This window comes from Melanotaenia boesemani, chromosome 23 (assembly GCF_017639745.1).
Source record: "Melanotaenia boesemani isolate fMelBoe1 chromosome 23, fMelBoe1.pri, whole genome shotgun sequence".
Lineage (NCBI taxonomy): Eukaryota > Metazoa > Chordata > Actinopteri > Atheriniformes > Melanotaeniidae > Melanotaenia > Melanotaenia boesemani.
This window is the reverse complement of record NC_055704.1, coordinates 5,980,001-6,005,623: the sequence shown is the minus strand read 5'-3', so window position 1 is coordinate 6,005,623 and position 25,623 is coordinate 5,980,001. Positions and strand designations below refer to the sequence as shown.

Sequence of the window (25,623 nt, the reverse complement as noted above, 5' to 3'; positions counted from 1 at the left end):
AAAGTCATTAGAATCAGTTCTATAACAAGATAGTTAATAAGCAAATCTGACCTTTTATTGTTAAACACTAAAGCTTTTAAGAAACTGACAACTTAACTCTGACAAAAACACAGACATGCCAACATCAACTTTTCAAAAGTGTACAAGAACAATGCATGCAGAACGCTGCCAATCCATCACCATTTCCCACAAACCAGGTTAAACCCGGAGCACAGCAAACACATCCCTGTGATGACATCCAGAGGCTGAGGAAACAGGACCAGAGGAGCCATGACCTGCACCACAGGCTCAAAACACAATGGAAAAAGACTGCTCTCCAAACTTTCCTATAACATTCCCATACTGTTCATTTAGTTTCCTTGATTACTTATAAATAAAACTGTTGATTGTTGATGTGCAGCACTTTGAAGACTTTTCTTTGTTTTTAGAATGTGCTTTATAAATAAAGTGGAATGGATTGGATTGGATAAATAAAATTTTAAAAATAAAAAGCAGAAATGAGAAGAGACTATCAGAGAAAAGACAAAAGAAGTATAATGAAATGTAGAAAAGCAGATGGTATGAAGACAAAGAGGAGGTTGAGGAGGAAAGATGGAGGGAGGGGGACGTAGGGTATGCAGAATGAAAGGAGGAAAGATAACAAGGAAAGAGATAAGGGGTGGAGATTTTAGTGGAGGAGAAGTTAATTGCTTTTGCTGGAATTGTGTGTCCATGAGAACGCTGGGCCTCCTTTTAAAGATAGTATGCAGCTGTAGACACACAGAATATATCTTCCCAGAACACACAGATTGATCTTTTCAAGGTCACCGTCTGACCAACCCCCACTGCATCGGCAGCCTTCACCAACCAGTACGCAGATTTCCCCCTGCTGCCTCGGCATCAAGCTCAGCACCACATGCCACTATCATATCTGGTCTGTAGTTTATTCCCTTGCTGCGTTTTTTGCTAGGTTTCAGATCAGGATCTCTCTGTTTAAAAGCTTGAGCTAGCTCTCCCTTCAAAACTGGGACAGTGGATAATCTGACTGGTTTATCAATATTTGTGGTAACCAATCATAACCTGACGTCTCACAGCGAGACAGAGACACAATTTTAAAGCAACTGATGCATTTCATAACTTTTTTTAAAGAAACTGTGCTTTGCCTTAAACCTTATGGTCCAACGTCCCACGACAGACCTAGTAAGCTGCATCAGTAGTGGGTAATGCTCTGGGTACTGGTGTTTGGGCAGCAGTGTTTTGTTAGGAAACACTTCTTGATACCTTTGATGATTAGCTCAACACTTTGTTTTCGGTCCACCAGGACCTGCCATACTGGCTCATTTTCAGAAATCTTGGGGCCAATTAGAAACAAGAGCAATCTTAACAAGCTCTACTTTCCATGGGCATCACCCCCTATGGTTTTCCTGCTAGAAAGATTTTTTGCCAAAGTATAAGGCTTATTGGTTGTGTCTGTCCACTGTCCACTGTATGGGAAATGCAGAATGGAAGTGTTTATATCATCCAGGGTGATGTACTTCTTTGATATTAGTAATGTGAGGCAATGTGCTATTTCAACAGGCACAATGCCTTTGAAAAGATCACGAGCAAAGTTAGGAGGGTAGCCACTGACAACATGAAAACGAGACAGTACTCCAGTGAAAGGCTGGGGTACTGTCTATGGCCACTTTCTAGTGCTGCCCTCACATGGGTTTTTGTTCTGAGGCTGAAATATCCTGACCTAAGCTCATGTGACTGAATATCTGTATGCAGATGCTGTACAAAAACGACAAAAGTAGGGGCCAAAAGTTCTCCACAAAACCTGCTATTCCATGTGCTCCTAAACTGTCAGCAGCAATCTGCACTGTACCCTTCAGTGATTGGTTCAGTCGTAGGACAAAACACCATAAATTTTAAGAAAGATGAAAAGTAGGGTCGGAGATTCTGGAATGAGTTAAATTTTGAAAATACACAGACAAAAGTGCAAGCCGCTTTCCTCAGTCTTGTCTCTGAAGACACGCCTCCAGAATGCAGGAACACGCACTGTTTGTTCATCCTTGGGTTCACATCAGGGTGAAGCCACGCTCCACGCAACAGTCCCGGGAAGCTGCCAATCACATTAGGATTACAATGGGCTGCTCCACGAAGGTATCACCAGTGTGCAGCATCACTAACTTTTCTCCAGCTTTTTCTCATGACTCATTCACGTGAAAGAAAACACATGACATCATAATAAACCATCCAGCATCCAGCTCAGAGCTACAGCCACCTGCTATAAATGACCCATATTGTTGTTTAGGGGCAATAATTTACAATATTGTGCTTTTGTTTTGAACCATTTGTGACTGTAGAGTTATTGTTTTAAATGCTTTTATTTTGAAGGGGGGAAGGGAACACCTCACAACTTTCGTTTGGTTATTAGGTGTGCGCTAGCGGGGAAAAAATTGAAAGAAGGAAGAAAGTAAAAAAAATTAGAACGATATAGTTTGTTCATACCAAGGAAATTTAAGAAACCTGTTCAGCTTGTTTCATAGCACCTAGCTGGAAGGTGCAGCGGCATGTTTGCTGTTTGAATGTGTATTTTGACTTTATTGACTAACCAAAAGGCTCATGCTAGCTAGCATTTCACCAATTATCAGCCAGTGGACGCGTGATTGTATGAGCTGTAATTTAGTTTTATTTTTCTGTGATTTAGTGCTAACAAATGTTTAAACCGGCATTGTGGCCCATCTGTTGTTATTGGACTGTGACATTCTGGTTGGGATGCTACACCTGCCAGACTGTAGGAGCCAGGAAGGGAGGTAGAGACAGAGATGTGAGTTTGATTGACACATCACGATCCAACTGTCCTGTACAAGTAATCAAGATGATTGACTTGTGTTTTTCAAGGCTTGTCCATCCCACAGGTGATTGGCATTTTTATTTGTGCAAAAAGCATTTAATGACTTGGTTGCAATCGGGATGGGAAGATGATTTCAGGCAATGAGATCCCTAACCATCCTTTTAATGTCTACTGAAGACAAATGGTGTTTGATTAAAAAAGGCATTCTTGAAATATCAAACACTGAGAATAACAAAAGAAAGGCATCCACATCAGTAAGAGGGTGATTTTTTAGTTCCTCAACTATGTATTACCAGCGATTCAGAATGTGTGACATGGCTGACCAGATGTGGGACAGCGTTAAAGCAGTTACTGACTGTAAAAGCTTAGATAAATGATAGTGCTGGACTGATGGAGTGCACTGTATTGAACATTTTTCTATTCTTTTCTCCAATCTGTTCCCATAAAAGACTGCAGCTAAATAACCGAAACCAGTGTGACCTCCAGCAGACCACACCAGCTAAACTAATTACACCAATCACCTGTCTGACAATACACAAAGGTAAAACTTTAACCTCCGGCAGGGTTTCTGTATTACATTTCACATCTGTATTAATGAGGTGGCCAGTGTGTGTGTGGGTGTGTGTGTGTGCATGTGTGTGTGTGTGTGTGTGTGTGTGTGTGTGTGTGTGTGTGTGTGTGTGTGTGTGTGTGTCTGTGTGTGTGCATGTGCTGGGCGATTTATTAAAATATGTAATTCATTACCATTAACTATAAAAGCAAATACAACATTTTGTTCAGATCAAAAACTTGTTTGGATCAGCTGACTCCAGGTCTGGATTCGAGTTTCTCATCTGCAGCAAAACAGAAATAATTGTAGGCACGGCAAAACTGTATTATACATATTATTATACGATAAACATGCATTAGGTGTACGCTCACCGGGGAGTGGAGTTAGCTAACTCAATGCCTCTGAGGACACTAGTAGAGGCTGCGTGATGGGCAAATCTGACTAACGTTGCTGTGCAGTTAACAGTTAACAGAAGATCAAAGGAGAGCCTTTAAATCCAGATTTACCGACTAAAATAGAGGAGATCCATTCCATACCGCCAGCCCTTAGCTTAATTAATGTTTTACCTATCAGTCACAGAGTCGTCTGAACCAGTTATTAAGTATTTCAGGGCTCCACGATGTACCGTCAGGTTGACATGTCTTTCTGGGCATTTTGTCCTTCCAGCAGCTCAAAAAACGATTTCTTCTAGTCTGCCAACCACAACACTGCCTTTCTCCAAATTTAAAGGAAAATCTAAGACACATCGACAAAGTTCGACCCTGAAATGCAATGATTCACTTTCCGAGATGTGATCCCCGGCCCGTTGCACAGGTGGTATCCCAGACTGCAGCAGACATCCAAACTGCAGCAGCCCTCTAGAGCGCAGTGGACTTCTAGACTGCAGCGGACCTCCAGACCATACGTCTGAACCGGACCTGGGCCAAATGACTTTTTCTGTCTGACATCCTATCGTGGTACCACGCTTGACTTCACTGAGCTCCAGACAGCGAGCCGTTCTCTGGGCCTCACCTGGGACTCAGGTTGTCCTTTTTTAAGCATGTTTTAATGCCACCAGTGTTATCTGGATAGCAGACGATGTTCTGGCTGGACCTGTGATCAGCATTTCAGATACAGATGTGGTGGGGTGACTTTCTGACATTAATGCCCTGCTTAAAGGAGTCTCGTTGGACCCCCATCTGAACATCTCAGTCTGGACCTGATCTCACCTTGTTCCAGTGTCCCTACACTGGGAGACCTTTGTGGTGTAAGTTATGATGTGAAAAGAACATTTATAGGAATATAAGCCAATGTTTTGTTTCTCATAAACTTGATCGTAATACTTTCTTTCAGCTGCATTTAATGAGTCTACTCACCATGTTACATTCACACGGAGGGCTGATGTAGACATGAGGAGCAGTGGCATGTGTGGAAAGGATCCAGGGTGTTGCATCTTCACCTTACAGAGAAGCAGTCTGGCTGGATTGATTCCAAACATGACATTTTTTTATGTCACCTCACTGCCCTCACCTCTAACTGAGAACAAAGGCTCTTTAATTAGTCCAACCAATTCAGTCAAGTGCACACCAACCTGGATTGATCTGGTCTTTAATTTTTGCTTGACTCTTCATCCCAGAGAGCTCTTTCTCCAGTCAAATCTAATCTAGCTCTCAAAGAAGTTAAGTCTTTGTTTTTGGTTTTAATAACTGAGGGAGGATCCACCTCATCACGGCTTCTCAGAGCAGAAGTAGACTGGGAAATGGGTTTATGATGATGATTAACACTCCTCACCTGCATGTTTACACTTTTAAGTCAGAGCAGTTAAAAGAACATTAGCATGCATTTGGCTGCTAACCCAAATCACCCTAAACCCTAACACTAAACCCAAACCTGTAACCTAACCCTAAACCCTAAACCTAAACCTAAACCTAAATCTAAATCACCCTGAGACTAAAGGAAAAAAATCACATAACCACATAGAACTGGATCAGGGAGTTCAAATCAGTTCAGAAGTCGTCTTCTGTCGTTCTTCCAAACAGGTTCAGTTGTACAATAATCCCGTACACTATACTGCCGGAGCACCCCCACAGAACACCTCGGGGGAACACTGTCAAACGCCTTCTCCAAGATCATGCTATCAGAATAAATTAGCCCCGCATTTAGAGAGTTGAAACACTTTTTTGTGGAAAATTGAGTGGTCTCCAGACCTTGCTGCTTTTCTAAGACCCACTCTTAGATAATTTGTTCCGTGCATGGATGTATCTGGATCTTGGCTGTTGGATATGTTTAATGTGTACATATGTGCAATAAATACCTTTGTTTCCCCTTCATACAAAGAAAAAAGAAAAAGAAAGGGCAATAGCTGTGAGAAGGATTTGCTCCATCTCAGCCAGTCATTCCTGACTGGTCTCTCTTTCTCCAATGTGAGTATTTGGAGAGAGAGAGTGGCTGTTATGTAAAACCTCCACCCAGTCAGGTTTTGCAGGGGCAGATCAGGACTGGATTTAGGACTGGAGTCAGAGATGCAGTGAAAGATCCCTCTGGAGCAAAGCTGTAGAAACAATAAATGTGATGTATTTATACCCCCTGTTCCAGGAAAGCTGTTGATGTTGCACACTCTGTAATGAATATGTAAGCTTTTGAGGGTGGATGGATGGATCTTCCTCTTTTTGACCTTATATTTAGCTTAAAGTTACTTTAAGGGACCCTGACTTTTTGCAGCCTTCTTGCTCAACAACGCTCTCCTGTGGGACTGTAGTTACATCCAGAATCCCCCACCAGCCCCTTCTGCCCCATGCTGAGGCGCTATCCAGTACCAGGAGACGAGATGTGTTGGTGTCCTCCTGACGAGCGTGACCTGCTAGCCCACTGCTAGCATTGGCCGCTCCTCCATCCACTCAGATTTTTTCAGTTGTTTAATGTGACTGTCTTCATTTTCACCACGATCAAGTTTAAAAGTTTATCTTCTACTGTCACCTTCCCGTCAGCCGTTTGATAGATGGCAAGCAGAACCTCCAGCCCCGTCACTGCCATCTTTTCTTAAAACTGCTTTTAGGCATGAAAAAATCATGTTTCTTTGGTTTGGAGATGAAACACAAGATGTGTTTTATTATTAAAATCTCACAAATATATATGTAGGTGTCCTAAATGAAGTGCATGCATCTACTGTAACTGACTTGGATCTTTACTGGTCAAAAACACGCAGCAGGAGAATATCTGTGCTTACAGGAAGCTGCACCACAACATACTTTATTTTGGGTAAATAATTTATGTGGAAAATCACACCAGCCCCTCATCATAGCTGGATCTCAGCCAGTCTCAGGGGTATAGTTAACCCAGTATAGGGTTGCTCTATTTACTCAGTTTATGTCTATTTTCACCCAAAGAGTTCTGTGGTTTTAGCTGAATTTTTAGCCATCTTCCACAATGAAATTCCCTCATCCTGCAGAAAAGCCACATCCTCCTCAGTGTATATTTACAGGTTTATGTCATTTGCTATCCCAGTGGATAAGGTTGATTCTGTAGCATAACTAGACCTTCCTATCCCGTCCTGTACCTGGAACCAGGCCCATTGAGTAGTGAAAAAGAAGAGTGGCCGCACCCTGAGAGGAGAGCTGCTCCTCCAGCTGACCCAGCTTCCATGCTAATTGGAGGGCATTACATAATCAGGAGTCCTCCAGTGTACTCAGAGAAAACCACAGAGTGCTCTATGTGGTGAGACTGCAGTGGAAAAGCAGCAAATGCATGATTTTCTGTTCTGACTGATGAATCTGTAGAGCAGCTGTCAACTCAGACCTTGGATTTGTTGTTTTCTTCGGTTAAAGTGACAGCAGTGATTTCCTCAGAGATCAAATGATGCTTCTGTCAGCAGCCTGTTTCTAACATACATATTGCAGCCCAAAGTGCTTTACATAATGAAAACAACACATTTTGCAACTAAACTGTGGTTCCACAGAAAGGGGTCTGATAACTGATGGTTCTGCCTCCTGTTCTACTGTTAGAAACTCTAGGAACCACAAATAAAATGCTCTGTTAGATTGAACTATGAGAGCTCTAGCATCTGTTTTGGTGGCCATATTAACAGTTTTCTGCCCTTCAGTCTACTGGAAAGCAGCTGAATCAGGCCTGGTCCATAACTGGTGATGCTCTGCACCACTGGGACATGGCTTTATGTTGCTGTGTTCTCTATAACATATACAGTTCTGATGCCTCTGTTCCTGCATGTAGTCTACTATGAACTAAACATTACCGACAAGCATGTAAAGGGCCCTGTTAGCAAGGCTAGCATCAGCACCATCTCAGTTAACTATGCCAATAACGAGGAAACTGATGATGAGTTAACCAGAGACTTAAAGAAACCAAAGAAAATGATAAAGAGGACTGTCTCTGTGTTGGGATCTACTCTGGAGCTCCACCTGCTAAACATGATGCTCCTGCTTGGGGCAGGACCTCTTTCCCAACCTGAAGAGGACGCTCCACCCTTTTCCAACTAAGTACACATAGTGTCGGATTTGGAGGATCAAACATTCAATTATTTAACCCTGAATTGAAAGTGTTTACAGGGCTGCTGCTATAGTAGTAGTGTTGTGGAGGAAAAGTCTTCCTTCTGGTTTTGCTTCTGTGAAAAGCTGTTTGAGTTTGCAATGTCACCAATGCAAGATCTCAGTTCCTCCCCTCGGCTGCTGTCATATGCTGTGTGTAAAAGTGTACAGCAGCTGTTAAAGTAAACAGAACAAAGGATTATGAAGGACTGATGAAGACAAGGTGTAAGAATGCATGACCTTCAGTCATGGAGTTTTTATGCAATTCCTGGATCCTGTCCAACATGTAGAGGAAAACCAGTACATTTCTTGAACCACTCAGTCACGTCTCTGCAAGAGGAGATGAGACTGAGTCTCCCTGGTTACAAAGAAGGATCACAAAGACCAGACAGGAGTAGAGGAAAACCTGACTTTATTTCTTTCTGTCGTCAAGTGAGGCAGCAAATGACGCCAAAAAGGGACGGTGTGTGATAAAGATCTGCAGAAATATCCTGTGAGAGAAAGCCAGGCCATGGAATCAAAGACACTGCAGAGAAATTAGATTATTCCTCTCAGCTCCCCTAAGCCATCCTTTTAAATCAAATCATTCATTCTGCTGCCTCATCCAGCATCTTCCGCCTCAGCTACATCAGATTGACCAGCGTCTCCTGTTTCAGCTCCATCAGACAGACAGGCATCTCCCGCTTCATCTCCATGGTTGGTCTGATGGACTGGGTTCGGTCTGATGGTCCGGGGTCAGTCTGATGGTCCGGATTTGGTCTGATGGTTCTGGGTTGGTTTGATGGTTTTAGAGGCTGACAGGAGGAGATCCAGCGTCTCTAACATTTCTCTCTGTGTTTTTAGCCGCCAGCCTGGCCAGCCCCATTAGCCCTGTTAGCTCTGTTAGCATCTGTCGTCAATAAATTGATTCAAAGGAGGGAAGTGTGGAGAACATAAACGTGAGTCTTTGGAAAGTTCTCTGTCCATGGACTTTATGCCATCCATCTCTCTTCTTTTTGATCAGAAAACTGCAAAGACTCACTTTGCCGTTTTTCACCTATTGCCTGGAAACTGAAACCAGTAGCATCTCAGTGCAGCAGTGTTTATGCAGATCCACTATTTAAAAAGAAAAACTTACAACAACCACCTTACAACCACAAACGTATGTGTTCTAGTCTAGAGCGCAACCCTTATTCATAATTTCCCAGAATGCATTGCTCAAGTAAAATAATTGCATCTTCCGTTGTTCAGAAACATTGTAAATATTTGCGATCTTTAAGGTAATTAGGAATTTTCATGTTTCAGAAACAATACATTTTAGCAGAACATGGCAATAACTACGTGTTATGGCCAAAATGTGCTAATATTCGGGGTTCCTTTCAAGACAGGGTCTGCAACCCACGGCAGGAAAGCTGTTTAATTCTGCGTAGACAGATTCATATAGGTTCATTGGTAACAATGCTAGCTTACCTGTATGACTGATTCTCACAGAGAAATTAGCAAAGTTTTTAGTAATGAGGACAGGTCAAAACCCGGTTCTAGCAGTTTCTGCCTCTCCTTAAATGTTTTCTCTGCTTGATGCCAGTGATCTGACCCATCTGGAGCACACTAACATCTTCCCCATTACCACAGGATATGTTTTTCCACATGGTTGTTGAAGACATGAGAAGCTGCTCCTTGCATCAGTTGGAGTTAAATAACTTATTCACAGCTGGAACATCATCCCCCTGCAGGATTTATCCAATGGGAGGCTCCTACCTGTTAGCTCAGTTAAATCTATTTGGAGACTGTTTTTTTTTTTGTTGTTGTTTTTTTTGTTGTTGTTTGTTTTGTTTTTGGCCAGGCATAACTGACTCGGATCATTATTTTATCATGTTATCATGTTAACGCTTTGAATCCTCATAGAAAGAAACTAGGACTAACAGGAGGGGGTTCTGGGTTGGCATAGCTGTCTTCATGGGTCAGAACATAGCTGAGCCACGTTGACATGAATCAGTGTGGTGTTGAAGTCATTTCTCCACTCTGCTGACATGCAGGAAGAAGCACGCAGTGAAAACTAGCTCCTGACCTAATGCACTTGTTTCACTGGGTTGTTATGGAAAGTGTAAAGCCCACAAATTCTCTGTTCACAACAAAAAGCCATAAAAACCCAACTTTCTCTCTGAATCTTTTTTTTTTTAACCTGTCCTGTCCAGCATCATAGTACTCAAAATGATAATCTGATTGATGTATCCTGCTGAACAAATTTGCTTTGCCAAGAGGAGGCCTATGGGTAAGGCTCCTCTTTATAATCTGATTAATTTATTTATTTATTTACTTTGAATCATGGAATCTATGTAATCTTGCTGGACCTGACCGGAGGGGACAGAAAAAGATGGAAAATAGCAAAAAGATGCAAAAGGGAAAGAATAGATGCAGATAGATGCAGTCCCTGCGTTTTCCTTCGTAATAGCACTTGTAAATGAAAATTCTGCAAAACCCCATTTTGGCGTTCATTATTGAATTGTGCACATAACAAACCTGCAGGGTTTTAGACACGACAGATTCCTCAACAGCAGCTTATAATTTATGTTAGAACATGCTAACGCTAAGATCCCTGCTGTTTTTTTTTTTTTTGTTTTGTTTGTTTTGTTTTGTTTTGTTTTTTTTAACCTTTCCTGTCCAGCATGGAGGCAGCAGAATGATGGTCTGGCTGCTGTGTTGTGCCGAACAAATTTGCTTTGTGAAGAGGTGCTTTATGGATATAAGGCTCCTCTTGATAATCTATTTTTTATTTCTTTATTATTATTTTTTTATATATATTGTTTTATGTTATTTATTTCGTATAATGGAATTTATGTAAAGAAAAAAAAAGACAATTACGAAGAGAAGTAAAAAGGAAAATGGAAAAAATGAAGAGGAGACAAAGATCCAGTAGATAGAAGTACCAGGCAAAGAGCTGCTACAGCTGTACAGAAACACAAAAGAGAATTTTCCTTCCCTTCCTTTTACAGGTAAACTAAGCTGACAATCATCAGTAGCTCCTGAAAAATAACCAAGACAGCAACAACAACATGTATCAAAACAACAACCAAAGTACCAGAAACACAAATACCTGAACCAAAGCATCTTAGTGTATAAACCCACTGGACGACTCAGTGACTGTGTCAGCATGCAGAGTATGACCCCCTCTTTCAGAGCGGGGTGTGTGCAGCACGTTACGGCTGCGCCGCGGCCTCCACTGCTATTCCCGTTCCCGAAACCAAACCATTTTAGTCAATGGTTTGGTTTCCACCAGGCGCCGCAGCACGTATCAGAAGCGCTTCAGAAGCATCCCAGAAGCACATTGTTGCGGCACTCTGCTACCCAAAATCAACTATTTGTTTTCTATGATTCCTATGAAACCCCCCTCTACCTAGTTTAAATCGCTAGAATCACACATCTCCCGATTTCTCTGGAAAAATAAACCACCCCGGATCAGTTTAAAAACTTTACAGAAGCCGAAAGATAGAGGAGAATTAGACCTGCCTAACTTTCAACATTACTTCCTAGCTAATAGATTGCAATATGTCCTAAAATGGCTCAAACCTAGTCCACTAGATGACCTGTGGATAGATATAGAACAAACATTTTGTGACAATTTGGAAATGTCTGATCTTCCTTTTTTCAGCTTAAGTATAAAAAAGCAAAAGTGCTTTAAAAGTGTCAACATCAGCACTTCTCTGACAGCCTGGTGGGAATTTCTCAAAAAAACCAACTCCTCAGTAATACCATGTAAACTCACACCCATCTGGAACAATCCTGATATTCTACTAAACAAAAATATGCTAAACTTTAACCAATGGATTAACAAATGAATTAAATACTTTGAACATATTATCCATAACAGAAACATTTTATCTTTTAATACATTCTCATCACAATATGAGATTAACAGCAACAGATTCTTAGAATATCAACAGCTCAAAACAGTAATACACACAAAATTCCCCCTTCACCGAACAGACCTGGAACTTCCTCCAATAGTAGCAGATTTTATGGACCTCTGTACCCCCAAATTACTTTAAAAAATATATGGATTAATGTTAAAAATAGATGACTCAAATTCCCTACCTACTTCAAAATGGGAGATAGATTTATCCATCAATCCTAGTCAACCATTTTGGCTACAAATATGTCTTAATGCCCAAATTTACAACTCATACAATACAAAGTCCTCCATAGAATGCATTATACAGGACAAAGGATGTTCAAGATGGGTCTTAATCACTCAGATATCTGCACACAGTGCACAGTTAACATAGCAGATGATTACTTACACGCTTTATGGCTTTGTGCACCTGTCCAGAAATTCTGGAATAAGGTTTGTGAGGATTTATCAACGTGGGTTAGATGTAACATTCCTGCATGTCCAAAACTTTGTTTACTGGGTGACCTAAGTGACATTAATGCCCTAGAGTCTGGGGGCTGCCTCCCTCCAGCTTGGTGGGCCCTTCCTGGGCCTTGGGGGGGCTTGGTCACCCTGGGCATGCCATCGGGGTCGGGCTGATCCGATGCCTGGCAGGTACCCTTGGGATTACAATGTGTCCGTTGGATCTAAGGGAGGGGTAGGGGGAAGGGGGGCGGCGGGGGTCCTGGTGGACAGTGGGGGGGATTAGGGCTCATGGGGGTGGAGTCTGCTCTCCTTCTCGCTCTCTCCCCTCCCGCTGGGGGCTCCTTCGGGGTGGATGGGGGCGCTGTGCCTTGGACCCGACCAGGATACGTGTGTGCAACCTGGGACTCTCTGGTCCCCTGGTGTGGTGGCATGGGCTGCCGGGGGTGGGTGGGCGTCCGGGGCACTGATGCGTTGGGCTCTTGGCTGGGCCAGGCCTTTGCCCCTCTTCCCTCGGGTGGTCTTGGGGAGGCGGGGGCGCCTACAGCGGCCAGCTGAGGAGTTGGCTGCCTGGGACGGGGATCTCTCTCCCAGTTGTGCCCCTCCCCGAGCCCCTCTCCTCCCCCGCCACCCCACATCATACACACTACACATAGGGCACTGTGGGGCGGGTGGAGGCGGTGGGTTTGGCTGAGGGGTCCCCATTGCGGAATCCCCTGGTGGACCCCTGCGACTGCCCGCCCCACTAGATTTTAATCACAACCTAGACATCAATGTACATTTAGGGCCTCGGGGGGATGGGTGCATGGGCTGTGGGTGGGCGGACAGGAGCCACCGAGGTGGCCCTTCCTCCATCCCCTCCCTTTGTGACCTCTCTCCCCCCGATTTTATTTACATGTTAGACACTACCACATTTAACAGTACTGCACTACACACATAACACACACTCACACACACTGAGGGAGTCCTGAGGGGGTCCTGCTGCCTGGCAGCAGTGGGACCCACCGCCATCTCATGGCTCCTTCCAGTTTTTAATTGCATTATAAATAGCCCATACTCATGCACACACAACTCAGGCTGGGGGGCACGGGGGCGGGGGTCTTCCTACGCCCTCGTGTCCCGGGATGCACTCGGGGCTGTGGGGGGTGGAGGTTCGGTGCCTGCCGGGAGTCCTGTGCGGGGTGCTACTGGGCGCCGTCTGCCCTGGGGGCTGCCCTCGGTGCCGCATCGGGGGGCTGGTGAGACCTCAGGGAGAATGTATGTGGTTGTGTGGGTGTGGGTGTGTGTATGTGGAGAGGGTCGGGTCTGGGGCCCACCAGGCCCTAGACTCCCTGGGCTGCCCCTGGTGGGGGTGGGAGGGGGTGCGGAGGGGTGGGGGATGAATGGGTAAGGGTTGGGGTAAAGAGGGTTTTTTTTTTTTTTGTGGACATGTTCTTGTCCCTGGGGTGCCTAGCCTTGGTGTTGGTTGGGTTGGCGTGGCCCACGGTGGTTTTGCCTGGGGCGGTCGGGCCCCGTCGGGTTCCTGGGTGGGGCTCTGCTGGGGGGAATGGGTGGCCCTTGGGCCTGTGGGGTGTCTGCCGTCTGTGCGTCCTGCACCGCAGCGCCCGCTGGGCCTGCTCGCCATCGCCCTGGGCTGCCCGGTGCCCCTGCCCCGTCGCGCCGGGGGTTCCGGTCTGAGGGACCCTCTGCTCTGGTCCGGGTGGGCTGCTGCTCTGTCTGCTTTGGCTTTCCCGGGCTTGGTGCTCTGTGGACCTGCTTGGCCTTTGGGGCCTCGGGCTCCCCCGGTCCCCCGCTGATGCTTCGGGGTGCGGCGTGATCGCGGCCCCCTTGCGGGTACACATTTCCTCCTTGTTGCATGGCCACACATGCATGTTAACACATGCATGCTCACAAACGTGCTCGTCTCTCCATCCGCTTCTCACTAGGTGTAGCTGATGTTTGTGTGTTGGTACGTTTATCTGCAGGTACGTTTGATGACTATTGTAATTTTTTATATCATCATCATCCTATTTTTCTTTTGGTATCATATAGTACTGTGGTAGTTTATATTGTTCTTTTTTTTTTTTTTTTGTGATATGTCCTGGGCAGCATAGACAACACTGGGGGCGACTCTGTGTCTGACCCTGTCGGGGGTTGTGGGGGGTATGCGGTTGGGGTTGCCTCGTGGCTCTGGGGCATGGCCACTGGTGGGCCTTGGGCCGGGTGACCGGGATATTCTGGGGTGACCTGGGTGGGTGTTCTGGGCTCTGGGTGGCCCCCTCTCTTGGGGTGGAGGGGTCAGTTGGGGCTCGGGGCCTGCCTGGGTGTGCTGCAACAGCGTGGATTGCTTCAGAGCTGGTTGCCGCCCCGAGACTCAGGGTATGGCCCGGGGACAGCAGGGGTTTGGTGGTACGAAGGGAGGCTGAGAGGTGTTCGGGGGATCATAGGGGGAGGGGCTGGGGTGTGACTGGGTGGTTTGTGTGTGTGTGTGTGTGCGTGTGTATATATGTGTGTGTGTGTGTGTGTGTGTGGCAGGATGACCGGGATATATAGGTTTGTATGCGGGGAGGGATCACATGCATCTGTGGGGGAGGCCTGGGAATGGTGGGTCATGGATCTGGGCTCTCCCACTGTCCCCCTCCCCCTTCTCTCCTTCCCTCCTAAGCATGTGGTGGGTGAAGCCTTCTGGGGTTGGTGGTGGCTCATTGGCTGTGGTCGTGTGTGTCCTGGTCATGGGGGACAGCTGCTCCTGGCCTGTCCTGCCCTGGGAGGCCTCCTGAGGAACAGGGGTGCCTACTGCCACCAGCTCATCATCTGGAGGGAAGTTCGCTTCCTTCTGGTCTCACATCCCTGTACCCTTCTTCTTCCTCGCCCTCTTTCACACACACAGAGGGATTTTGGAGGCGTGCACATCGTGCAGGGTGGAGGGGGCCATCTAAGTGGCCTCCTTGGCTGCACCGTGGCAACTCGCCTCCCGGTTTTAATTACACTTAGACATCAAAACACAAAAACAAAACACACAACTTCAGGGGACGTACTATGTAAGTACATGGTGGGTGTGGCTGCTCGTGTGGCCTCGCTCCCAGAACAGTGTGGTCACTGGCCCTCAATTTTAATTGCAAGGGAGGGTGGTCGATGGTGCTCTGGTTCAGTGTGTGCTGGTACTTTGGTTGTTGTGATACATGTTATTGTTGCTGTCTTGGTTATTGTTTAGGAACCCCTGATGATTGTCAACTTAGTTTACTTGTAAAAACTGTAGGAAATTTTCTGTTGTGTTTCTGTACAGGTGTAGCAGCTGGTTGTCTGGTGTTAGGCTGGATTGAAGTGTCGTTCTATCTAGACAAGGCAAATTTATTTCTACAGCACATTCATGTACAGGACAATTCAAAGTGCTTTACATAAAACATTAACAGCATTACAGATGGTGCAAAGAAAGCATTCAGAAGTATTAAAAGGCAGCAACAAAAACCAAAAATCAATAAAATTATAAATTACATTAAAATGTTTAAAACCATGATAAGTTTAAAGTCAGCGTGCAGATTTGATGAGAAATGAAATATTTTAATTTAAAATGTCTCTATTTGGTGAAATTTTAATCTCCACTGGCAGTTTGTCCAATTTGTTTCCAGCAGAACAGCAAAACCTGGTACAAAAAAACATTTTAGGATTAATAGGTCAAGTTACCTTCATTACAACTGTGAGGGGGTGGATTTTTTTTAACTTGTCCGTTTGGGTGTTATTTAATCTTTAAATTCAGGATAATTAAGGGCGTGTCCTTTTGATTGACAGGAATTCAAAATTCAATAAGGGAGAGTGCAGCACAACCACGGTTTTTAGCCGGCTAACAACGAGCCTTACCTTTAGCCTGCCTATCTCTGTTAGCTGGTTAGCTACTGTTAGCTCTGGGTTAGCTTGGTTAGCTCTTAGCTATAGGCAGCTCACAGTTTGATGGGTGTCAGTCATCCACCCCCACCTTCACAGTCCCCCTCTCATCTCCACCTCTTTGCCCATTTTTGGATTTTCCGGGAATGACAACACGCTTGACGTTGCCAAGATGGCGACGGTGGGAACCGCCCAGTGAGCTTCAATTCAGCTCTTTAGAAACCTACGGGTGGCATCACAGAGGCTCCGTTCATCTTTTATGTACAGTCTATGAGATGAGTCTATGAGTTTCACCTGGTCTTTCTGGGAAGTCCAGTTAAAGACCAGTACAGTAATCCAGTGTACTGGAGATTAATGCATGGATGAGTTTCTCCTGCTCTTTCTGGGAGACTAAACTTTTAATCCTGATGATGTTTCTGAGCTGATGAAAAGCTTCTTATTGACAGCTTTGATGTGGCTGCTGAAAGTCAGACCTAATTGGTCGGTGGTTTTAAGTGCCCGAGTCTCCAGGTGTTTACCAATGCTGACTCTTTTTTTTTTTTTTTTTTGCTACCAAACAAAATAATCTTAGTTTTGTCTTCATTTAATTGTAGAAAATTCTGCCTCATCCAGGTGTTTATGTGCTCCAGACACTACAGTAAGTCCTTTGGGCTGCAGTCGTCTGGTGACAAAGACACATAAAGTTGTGTATTATCTGCATAACTGTGATAATTAATGCCAAAGTTCTGTAATATCTGATCCAAAGGAAGCAGATACAAGGTGAACAGAAGAGTCCAAGGACTGACCCCGGGGGACTCCACCAGTCATGGCCACTCGGATTCATAGCTGCCAATCAGAACTAAATAACTCCGGCCTTCTAAACAGGACCTGAACCAGTTAAGGACCTCTCCAGAAAGTCTACTGTATCGTTGTCTCCTTTTCCTTTTTCTACTTTCCTTTTTACTTTTCTTCATTATTCTCCTTGTTTTCTGTCCCCTCCCATCAGGTCCAGCAAGATTGCATAAATTCCATAATTTAAAATAGATAAATAAGATAAAACATTTTAAATAAATACATAAATCTGATTATCAAGGGGAGCCTTATACCTATAAAGCGTCTATTGGCAAAGCAAATTTGTTTAGCATAACATAAGAGACAGACTATCATTCTGCCGCCACCATGCTGGACAGAACAAGGTCAATATTAACTACAAAGAAGGAAAAGTAACAAAATCAACAGAATAAAAGAAACGCATAGCAGTGTATTTGCAGTGGTCACAATGAGCAGGCCGTCTGCAACAGATGAGTTTTAAGTCCAGATTTTAAAGTAAGTAGAAAAGCAGTGTTTTACACATAATCCTCCGTCTTAATCACCTCTATGTTTATCTCCTGTCACACTCGGCTTCTCCCCTTCATGGCAACATGAGAACTGTGGCTAGTGAAGTGTTCTGGATTTGCCCGAGTGTTTCTCTGCATCTGCAGAGCCAGGTAACTAGGCAACAGCCTTGCCGGTCAGAAGTGGTTTTGCAGAGGCTGCTGCGGGTAATCTGACTTTTCCTCATGTTATGTCACACTCCTCTTCACTATGAAGACGAGGGGCTTTTCCTCGTGGCTGGGGATGTTTTTCCTGGAAAAAGAGGGATCCCCCCTCCCCCTAAATGCAGCAGAAAGCTGCTGACAGGCTGAGCTGTATCACTGTATGTCCAGAAACACCCACCACTCTCACACAGATTTGGGCTGCAACTATGTGACACTGCACACGGCTGAAAAGAAGTGAGCTCGGGGAGTTTCTGCTCAGAAATAGGTCACAAAGACTGCTGGCTAAGAATGGGGATGGTAAACAACTAAAGGCACTTTTATCCGCCTGTTTTCTATTTGTTTACACCGCTGGATTAAATCAAACATGTTCCTGTCGTATTTTGACTTCACAGTTACCTCTGTTTGTTCCAGGACCTGTCTCCATGTTTTATTCATGCAGAATTATTGCATAAACCAGTTTATGTCAGATTGGCTGTTTTGTAGCTGAAGACCTGGCAGGAAACATGGCTGCACTGGTTGGCCTACCTGTCAGCCACAGATGTCACTCAGGAACATCAGTCTTCAGCTCCTGACAGATCTGCAGAGCTTTTCCTCAAATAAACTTTGGCCTGGTTTTTGTGGGTGGAACATGCCAAATGTTGGCAGGTCCCATCATTCTTAATTTTTCTCCCAATGGTGGCACGACTTCAGCATGGTCATTTTCAGATATGTCCAGCCGTGGCAAAACCAGGAACAAGTCTCCCAAGGGTCATTTTGAGTTATTTACAGATAAAACTACACTTAGTTTTATCTGTAAATAATTATCTGTAGTTTTTCCGACAATGTCTAACACATGGAAATCCAAAAATATTTAAAGATTCTCACCCCATGAGAAACTGAAAAGTATTTCTTTCTAAAGAACCCATCCATATGCTAACAGACATTCAGGTCCTAGCCCTGACCGAGACCAGGAACCGTCCAGAAAACACAGCTACTCCAGCTGCCCCTTCTGTTAATGCAGAATTTGCCCAAAAACCTCCCTCTGCTGGGCGAGGAGGTGGTACGGGAATTCTTATATCTAAAAAGTGGAACTCTACCTCTCTCCGTCCATTGGCTAACCGTTCATCATCATGCAGTAAAGGTCTCTGCAGCCATCACTGCATATGTTCTGGTCATTTACTGCCTCCTGGAGGCAATATAGATGAGTTTGTCTCTGAAATGGGCATGATTCTCTCTGACATTCCTGATGATGGCACACCACTAATTGTCATGGGAGACATGAACCTTCACATTGGCAAACCACAGCAACTGACTTTCTGGCTCTCATCTACTCTTTCAATCTCAAAGTGGTTCAGACTCCTCCAACACACAAAGCTGGCAATACTATTGACTTGGCACTGACCAGAAACTGCTCCACAGCTGACCTCTCAGTCACCCCCCTGCACCTCTCAGACCACTTCCTTCCTCATGTCACTCAAGCTCCTCCAAAAATGGTGTCCTACCACAGAAACTTGAGATCCCTCAGACCTGCACATCTGCCTGATGAGGTTTACTCTACCCTCTCTTCACACTCAGACTTCACCTTACTGTCTGTCAATGAGGCTACAGAAACACTCTGCTCCTCTCTCTCCTCCTCTCTGGACACACTCTGTCCTCTGGTGTCAAAGCCAGCCAGACAAAATCCTCCCAGTCCATGGCTCACAGAGGTTCTAAGGAATAACAGAGCCAGACTCAGGTCTGCAGAAAGGAAGTGGCAAATTTCAAAAGAGAATGCTGACTTCTCCGAGTACCGCAAACAACTTGCATATTTCACATCCAGCCTAAAGGCTGCCAGGATAGCCTTTTATCAGAACAAGATCTGCAATGTTCCTAACACACAACAACTGTTCATGGTTTTTAACTCTGTTCTATCTGCACCACCTGCTCAACCACCCACTGTGTTGACTGCAGAAATGTTTGCTTCCTACTTCATTGAAAAGGTTGCTACCATCAGTGACCAATTCACTGACTGTGACCAGCCTAACCCAGGGGTATCCAACTCCAGTCTTCCTGAGCAACTGTCCTGCAAGTTTCAGATGTCTCCTACTACAACACATCTCTGCACAAGCCTGTTAATAACCCAGTGATTTGAGTCAGGTGTGTTGCATCACGATAGAATCAAAAACAGGACAGTAGCTCACGAGGGCCAGAGTTGGAGATCCTGGTGCCTCACTCTGCTCTTTCCGCTCTTTAAATGAGGACGAAGTCTCTAAACTTCTAGGCAACTCAAAACCCACAAACTGACCTCTTGATCCTGTTCCTACCGATAAAGTGCAGAGCATTTTACCTACAATCAAATCTGCAGTATACACATGTATATATATATATATATATATATATATATATATATTGTTGGAGTGATGTAAAGCGTTTAACTGCTTGTTCCCGGTTGTTGGCTTGTTCACGTTAACCAAGCAAACTTCTCCATTTAGGACCCAACTTGTCCTGATCCTAGGGTTTTAATTTAAGGTTTTTAGTGTTGTCATGTCATCTGTTATCAGATCCTTATGGAATTTCCCTTTCGTGTGGTTCAGAGTTTCTTGAGTTTGGATTAATACGTTCATTCCTCTGATGATGTCTCTGCCGAGTAGCAGGAGTATCCCCAGCATTAGAGTCCAGGATCTGTGATCCTAAATCTGCGGTCCTGATACTGCGGCCCTGAATCTGCAACCCAAATACTGCAGTCCTGAAGCTGCGGTCCTCATACTGCTGTCCTAATTCTGCCGTCCAAATGCTGTGGTCCTGATGCTGCGGCCCTTATACTGCAGTCCTGAATCTGCAGCTTCAGGTTCTGCAGATCCTCCCTTATTCTTCTCTCCGAGTTAAAATGCAACCTACTTCCAGAAGTCTGGTTCAATGTATAAGTCTTCAAACAAACATTCAACGTGTTTTTTGTCTCTGACTTCAGTTGGCTAGACTCATGGAAACACGGAAACTCTACAGACTTCACCAACATAGCAGCAGGTTTTCCAGCAGGAGATTAGAGCTTCTGTAGGTCCGTACTGTGAGAACACTTTTACCTGCTCTAGTAAACTTTGTTTGGTTGTTTTGCTGCTGTGCAGACAGCTGTGGGTCAGCTGTCAGCTGTGTTTGCTCGTCTTGCTTCATCTTCTCTATGTCATCTACAAGTTTTTCCTGGAGAAACGATCCAGTCTCCATCTTCAGCAGAGCAGGAGAAGACGATGCAGGGCGTACCTGTTTTTCAGGGATATAGATGTATCCTATCCCACATCCCAACCAGCATGTGAGCATAGAAAACCCTTCCCAGCCTCGTGTTGATTGTCAGGTTGTCATCAGCGTGGCCTTGTTCTTCCACCTTCCCCTCTGTCCTCATCCCAGGAATCCTGCTGCTTTCTCATCTTGTGTTTACTAGAAAAGCCTCACCCCAGATCCTTGTTTGTTTGTTGTTTTCTGTTTACAATCGGGGAAGCTGAACGCTGGTGAGATAATATGAACGGGGGTTGGGGGAGGGGAAAGAGCCGGTTCTGCAGATGCTTAATGTCTTCATCTGACTATATGAATAATTCAGAGGTACCCAGGAAACTTTGAAAAGGCTGTTTGGGTTGTTTGAATGAGCTGAAAGGTGGTGAAAAAGGTTGGAGGCCCTGATCACAAAATGTCACATTTCCTGCAAAAAAAACTGTAAATGCCTTGTTTTTCCGATGATAGACGGTGAGATATAACCGTCTGAATTCCAGAGAGAAATCATAACTACAGTCATTAAACAGTAGTCTAAAGTATCTGCTTCCTGGCCTCCCATCACAGACTTTACTGGAAGAATTGGGTCTCACCTAAATATCAGCTGCTGGCTAAGTTCTGCTTGGTGCTCAAACAGTGATGAGGAAATTAAAAGATAAAATCAAAAGTCTCAGGAAAGGCTGTGAGAAGCAGAAAGTGGGACTCTGAATAGGGAATACTGGAATTCCTGGGCTGAAATCATGGTGGGAGGGACAGGAAGTGGATCCTCTGCAGGAGAAACTCATCAGTAAAAACTGTAAGGGGGTTCTGTGCAGTAAAGCCCTGCTGCTCTTCTCTCTGACCCCTTGCAGGTGTGCTAAGTCTGCCGGACAGTTTGAACCTCCATCGGGATCAGCAGCGCTCCGGGAGGGGCAGTGAGGGCCACGGATACACCCAAACTGAGCTCCGCACCCTGGAACAGTCATTGCTCGCAACCCGGGTGGGAAGCATTGCAGAGCTGAGTAAGTGTAGATCTCTCCTCTCAAGACCAAACACACCAAACCTCATTTCCATGAAAATTCCTGCAATTGAAGAAGGAAAAAGCTTTAAAACTGACACACGCTCCAACAGTTTCATTTGTCTTAGATCAGCTTAAAACTACCCTTAAACCTCCATCAGATCTCCCTGAGGTCTATCTTTTCTATTACCAGAAGCGGTAGTGTGTAGCTCTGTGGGGTAAACTGTGATGGATAATTACCCTTTAAGTGATCTACGGAAGTTTTCCAGACATTTCTATCCCGTCCAGGAGGTTTACAATCCAGCCACTAAATGTTGTTTTATTCAAAGACTCTATCTGGTAAATCCACAATGATCCATGATAACAGCATTATTTATCACATTTCATCATAAAAAGATCATTATCACTACTATGTTGCTAAGAGACCTCTATTTAGACCTGGACATGATGATGAAGTCACTTCCGGTCAGGCTTTCCACCAATCAGAGAGCTTAGAGTGACGGTAATGTCCAATCAGGAGCAGCCAAAGATCAACCAGTGAGCAGAAAGTTCTATGTCTGTCTGAAAAGAAGAAAAATAATGCTCCTCTATGGCTGGAATGAAGCCAGGAAGATGTTTCTGATGCATGGTGGCACCACAAAGCAGCTGAGCTGGAGTTGGTTTAGTGAGGATAGCAGGTAAATGGTAACAGGAATAACTGGAAATGAGGAAAAAGTGGAAATATGGAAATAGTTTCTGTTGTGTTTGTTTCAATGCCAATATTTTTTCTCCTGAAAGCCAAGACTGGTTTATAAAAAACTAGTGCATTAAAAAATGAACACATTTAATTGCAGTTTGAATTCCAAACAATGCAGAATGTTTTTCAGTTCATGAGTTTCTAGTACACCGATTAGACTGATGCACATGTCAGAGCTCAGCTATGCAGCTAACAACTTAGCTACTTTGGTGCTATTCTCGCAACTCTATCTCAAATAAGTACCTAGTGAAAAATCTAGTGACTTTTTTTTGCTGTTCTTGGAGACTTTTGGAGACTGATGTTAAAGCATGTATAGGCCCCTCCCCCATCCAAATAGTTTGTAGTTACTAGTTACTCATTCTGTAAATTGTAATGAAATTATTTTACTCGTTACTGCATTTGAAAAGGAATTTCCCTACTTATTTCTTTACTTTACCATTTCTTAATTCAACGTATGGACATGGACACACATCATAGCCGAATCATCTCCACTTGTCTGCATAGTGTTTACTATATATTGTTAACAAAATGGCTTTAAAACCATAAGAACAACATCCCTGTCTGTGGGAAGAAATGGGCTCACTTGTCTCTTAATCATTTTATCTAGTATTTTTCTAAACCTGGACACACACACAGGCAGCAGCATGTGCGTACCACCTAAAACAGATCAGAAATTTACATGGCAAACATGGCTTGAGTAATGCAGAAAAATATGCTACTGTAGTCCAGTAATTTTGTTACCGATATTTTAAGTGTAATGCATTACTTTACATTGTTACCCAAAACAGTAATATCGTTACTATAACATGTTACTCCTAACACTGTCCATGACCTGACTGAAAGTTGCTGCTGGCTGATACCGCTCTGACTTGCCATTGGCTATTAAAGACTATTATAGAAGATTGTGGAGGAAAACATTTAAAAAGTATGACTGTAGCAGCAGCTAGCTTCAGGGCTAGCTCCCTTTACTTTACCCAGCAGCACCTAGAAGCAGCTAGCCTCAGGGTTAGCTCCCTTTACGTTACCCTGTAGCAGCTAGCTTCGGGGTTAGCTCCCTTTACTTTGCCCACATGTCATTAATCTTGCTATCAACTTTAATGACTCATCTGTTAACTTGTAGTGGACTGCAGGTCTCAGGGTGCCTCATTAATGCCTCTCTCTGCTTACTGATGTAGGTGTGACTGATGCTGCTCTACTGGAAGCTGTGCAAGCTGCAAGTATGATAAGACCGATGTATGAGATAAATGTGACATTGATCTTATAACACTAGTATTATACAAGCTCTAAAATATGAATGCAAGTCTAAATTTGGAGCTGCATAGGTCCTTTACACCACCTTGCTTCTGTCTGATCTGTTGTACTTCAAATTAGCTGCTGCATGCCTGTCGCACACCTTTGAAGATAAATGCTGCAACTGTGCTGACGTAGATACCCCCCTGGAAGTGATGGATGGAGAGGAAACTGCATGATGGAGGCATGAACAAGGACTGTTCTGCCCCTCAGATATGTTCAGTCATTATGTTCTGTCTTTATATCCAGGTTTTAAGTAAGTTAAATGAGCAGTGAAAATTATTCATTTAAATATTCTGAAAACGTACCTTTCCAAGGGATATACTGATTTTAGTCTGTTTCATGGGTAACACTGCCACCTACTGGCTGTACAACGTAAGCAGCAACTACGCCACAGAGGTTGCACACAGTGGATTTTACTGACCCACTCTGGTTGCACCTCAATAAAATCTATCTACTCCCCTTATACAGCCTGCAGCGGTGTAGAATACAGACGTTCATGAATGAACTGATTCTTTTTTATTTTACCTATTCTTTTTCAATCTTGTACAGAATATTTTATATGGGTACAAATTTTTATTATTGTTTGTTATTCTTATAATATGAGTTTTTTTTCTTCAGTAAAACGTCCTTGTGTGCAAAATTTTGGAGTTCAGTTGTTTTACATGGAAGTTAATTGTAGCAGCGTAGTTTTCATTTTTTTTTTTTAAGGAAAATCCAAAATGGGGATCTCACTGTCAAAGCATGGAGAGACAAAACCACCTTATGGATTATAATGAAAAAAGATGCTCAATGAAATTGTGACCAATATTTGAGAATAATTCACACCAACAGGGTATCTACTAAAGAGTTTCTGTAGTTCTGATCCAAATCTTACCCTGTAATTAGTTTTTTGATAAAACTAGTCAGTTTAAATTCTATAATAAGAGAGCAAGCCAGGAACGGCTCCCTTCAAAGAGCCAAAAATCCCATATCTAGCGTAAAAGGAGAGGTAGGCATCTGCCCTCTCGGTTGGATTTATTATCATTCAAATAAACAGAAGTTTTTAAACGTGTCCAAAGACCCACATCTACAACTTCAGAGTCTCTCTCGCAGCTTCTCGTTTTGCTTTGTTAGCAGATGTTCACAAAACAACTTGTTTTTTTTTTCAAATACAGTACAATACAATACAGTACAATGCAATACAATACATCCATCCATCCACCCATCTATCCATCCATCAGTCCATCCGTCCAACATTTTATCCATCCATCCATCCATCCATCCATCCATCCATCCATTCATCCATCATCCATCATCCATCTATCCATCATCCATCCATCCCTCCATACATCACTCCATCCATTCGTCCATCCATCCATCCATCCATCCATCCATCCATCTATCATCCATCCATCCATCCATCCATCCATCCATCCATCCATCCATCTATCCATCATCCATCCAGCCATCCATCTATCATCCATCCACCCATCCATCCATCATCCATCCATCCCTCCATACATCACTCCATCCATTCGTCCATCCATCCATCCATCCATCCATCCATCCATCCATCTATCATCCATCCATCCATCCATCCATCCATCCATCTATCCATCATCCATCCATCCATCCATCTATCATCCATCCACCCATCCATCCATCCATCCATCCATCCATCCATCATCCATCTATCCATCATCCATCTATCCATCCATCAGTCCATCCGTCCAACATTTTATCCATCCATCCATCCATCCATCCATCCTTCCATCCACCCATCCTTCCATCCATCCATTTATCCAT

The 25,623-nt window shown here is 44.0% G+C and overlaps 1 protein-coding gene across 1 annotated transcript in view; it reads left to right on the top strand.

Moving 5' to 3' along the window:
• The window catches only part of LOC121634552 (ankyrin repeat and BTB/POZ domain-containing protein BTBD11-A), a 184,979-nt gene that overhangs the window by 92,821 nt on the left and 66,535 nt on the right, over positions 1–25,623 (top strand). Inside the window, exon 2 of the mRNA XM_041977264.1 lies at positions 21,664–21,813. Within this exon, the coding sequence (XP_041833198.1) occupies positions 21,664–21,813 (150 nt within the window). The remainder of the gene's footprint in view (positions 1–21,663; positions 21,814–25,623) is intronic.